The sequence below is a fragment of the Mastomys coucha genome, unplaced genomic scaffold (assembly GCF_008632895.1).
Source record: "Mastomys coucha isolate ucsf_1 unplaced genomic scaffold, UCSF_Mcou_1 pScaffold6, whole genome shotgun sequence".
Lineage (NCBI taxonomy): Eukaryota > Metazoa > Chordata > Mammalia > Rodentia > Muridae > Mastomys > Mastomys coucha.
In genome coordinates, this window is record NW_022196912.1 from 20,608,365 (window position 1) to 20,611,315 (window position 2,951).

Below are 2,951 nucleotides of genomic sequence, written 5' to 3' on the forward strand. Positions count from 1 at the left end.
AAGCAGAAGCAATAGCTGATGATTCATGCTGAGCAGGACTCTTAAGAAGGACAGCATTACAGCATTATATGTTTTATTTGCAGAGGGGAAAATGGTCAAAGTCAGCAGAACTAAGTCAGCCAATCTTGGCAAAGAGAACCCAGGGTTCTGCAGGCACGGCTGCCTTAGGGCTGAGAACCATAGCCCAGAGGAAAGAGCCTGGTCCCCAGAAGCTGCCACCTTGACTCTTCTGAGGAGATACAGGCTCCAGCCCTAGCCTGGCCTTGCCAAGTCCACTCCTGGACAAGGACGTAGAATTAAAGTTCCTGTCATTCTTCCATCGGGGCCTCTGAGAAAGTCTTGGGTTGGTCTGGCCCCTGACACTACTATGAAGGAGGGATGGTGGATTTATGTATGGTACAAAGGGTATCCCTCCTTTTAGTTTGAGGTGTGAAGCGGATGTTTCTTTTCCTTCCACTTGAAGAAACTCTAGGACCAATATATATCACAGTTCTCTTAAAAGATCTCTTATTATAAATTCTCTGCCTTTAAGTATGGGGAGTAGTGAAATGGCCCCTCCTGGATCTTCTTTGAAGGTTTCCATCTGGGGAGAGGATCTCACATTGGCCTTTTCTACCTTATTGAACACATGGATAGGTTTTTTGTCTTGAGATCTTGCTCTTCTGTACTAGCTTGCTCATGTTGCTACTGTGTAGCTTGTTGCATACAACACTTTGCTATACGCATGGACTACATTTCCAGCTTTCTCTCTTCACCCACAGAGTCTGAGCAGGCATACTCAAGGATGCAAAGTTAGAGTCTGTGTGCTGACAGCTCCAACTCTAGAATATGATCCTAGGAAGAGGCAGGAGAAATGAGGTGACATGTTTGACTTAAAGGATGCTCTTGGCAGCATAGAACCTGAGCTTCTGTGGTGTGTCCAGGTGGAATTCTAGGACCCAAGAGCATGCTTGCGTTTTATAGTTCATGTATAGTTCATTTTTTATGGGATTGTTGAGAAAAGATGTCTTGAATGTCAGGGTCTATCTATGCTCTGTCCATTAACTACACATTTTGGGGTGAGTATTGAAAGGGAGGAAATCACCTGAAGAAGAATGGAAGGGTGATTCTTGGATGTATTTTCTTGGTAGGTGGTGGAGAAAAATGCGGATCCCGAAACAACACTTCTGGTCTACCTTAGAAGAAAGTGTATCCTGACTCTTCAATGGAAATGAGGTTGAAGGGACTATGGGACTGTTCTCTGAAGCTTCCATAATTGCCTAGTGACCTCGAAGGAGTCTGGACAGCGGTGGCACTCAGTATAGCTGGAAGACCTTGGGTATTCATTGCCTTCTTAGATTGTAAACTCTCAGTTCTCAAACGAGAGGCTGTTCATTGTGTTCTTTCAGAGTTTTTTCAGCAAAAAGGTCTAGTAATTCCAGGATTTTCTATGCCCATGAAATCCCTCCTCACCAGCCCCCATCAGCTTCATAGTCATTTGCCTTAGGAGTTGTGGGCTTCTTCTTTAGTTGACGTTTGTTTAATACAAACAGGATTACCCTGGAGCCTCTCTGGCTCAATATAGGCCTGGAGAGACCAGAAGAGGGGTTTCTATTGATTTTCTTGCACTGTTGGGCATTGAACTTAGGGCCTTCCATATACTAGGTAAACTCTATATGACTAATGAGCATTCCCAGACAAGAGCTGCATGCTGAGAATGGATGATCGCTGTGGGTACTGTGTAAGGCATCGGTTGCTTGGTGGCAGGCTTTAGGGACATCAAGGGCAGGAGACACCTTAGAAAGGTGGTTCTCAACCTGAGTGTCACAACCCCTTTGGGGGAATGTCATATAACCCTTTCACAGGGATTGCTTATCAGATATCCTGCATGTCAGATAATTACATTATTATTCATAGCAGTAGCAAAATTATTGTTATAAAGTAGCAACAAAATAATAAGGGTCACCACAACATGAGAAACTGTATTAAAGGGTCACAGCATTAAGAAGGCTGAGAACCACTGCTGTCGAGTGTCCTGGGCTGCTGCTCTTCATCCATTGTGGGGAAGGCTTGTGTAGGATCCCACATCTTTTGTTCTTTCAGGTTATTAAAGTATTCTGGGACCCTGGATCAAGAACAACAGAAAATATAGGTGCTGACATTTAATGAATACTTGTCATGTACAGGCAAAGTTCAAAGAAGTTTGTATAGCTGATGTCACACAATCTTCACAGAAATTCCGTGGAAATATAACATTATCTCCCTCCTACAGGAAGTGGGGCCAGCACTGACTAAATGACCTGCTTTTCACTAAGTATATTCTGGGCAAGTTCTGGCAGACCCTGGATGGAAGCTACAGGCTTGCACTTCTCATCCAGGCTGGCAATTCTCTGGGGCCTGCTGCTCCTTTCAACATCTGTCTATGGTGTCCTTGTCTCTGCCCCAGAGGTAGGAGTGACCCGCTTGCTCAGTACTCACAGAAGTAAGCCCAGATTCATGGCCTTAACTTTGGTCCACTCCCCTGCTATCAGACAGCATAGAGAATGACTTGGGATGGGCATATCTGAAGCTCAGAAGGTGGCCCTGGTGGCTCCTGTGTGGGCTCAGTGCATAGGAAAGGGGGCTGCGGTTATCAGCCCAGTCCCACTAGGAGCTTGTTGAGTGTTCCGAAAACAGAGTTCATTTTAGTTCTCTATTAGTTTCAGTTTTTGTTTCTGAAGCCTAAGAGCTCCAGAAACTTCTTATCTCAGTGGACAGGCTTAGTAAACAAAAGCTCAAATGACATTTAAAACTGAAAGTTGCCACGGAAAGTATAAAGTCCTCTTCCTTATTGCAGCCTGGGCCAGTAGTTAATTAGTGAGAGCAGGAGAGATATCCCTAGCCTAGGGTTTCTAGAAAAATGTCAAGGCTAGAAGGATATAAAAGACTAGACTGCACCATGCCATCAGCTGCAAATATATATATATATATAT

At 44.4% G+C, this 2,951-nt stretch overlaps 1 protein-coding gene across 1 annotated transcript in view; it reads left to right on the forward strand.

Moving 5' to 3' along the window:
- Nucleotides 1–2,951, forward strand: part of Xdh (xanthine dehydrogenase) — a 65,259-nt gene that overhangs the window by 6,373 nt on the left and 55,935 nt on the right. The window contains exon 4 of the mRNA XM_031356240.1: nucleotides 1,131–1,188. Coding sequence (XP_031212100.1) covers nucleotides 1,131–1,188 — 58 coding nt within the window. The remainder of the gene's footprint in view (nucleotides 1–1,130; nucleotides 1,189–2,951) is intronic.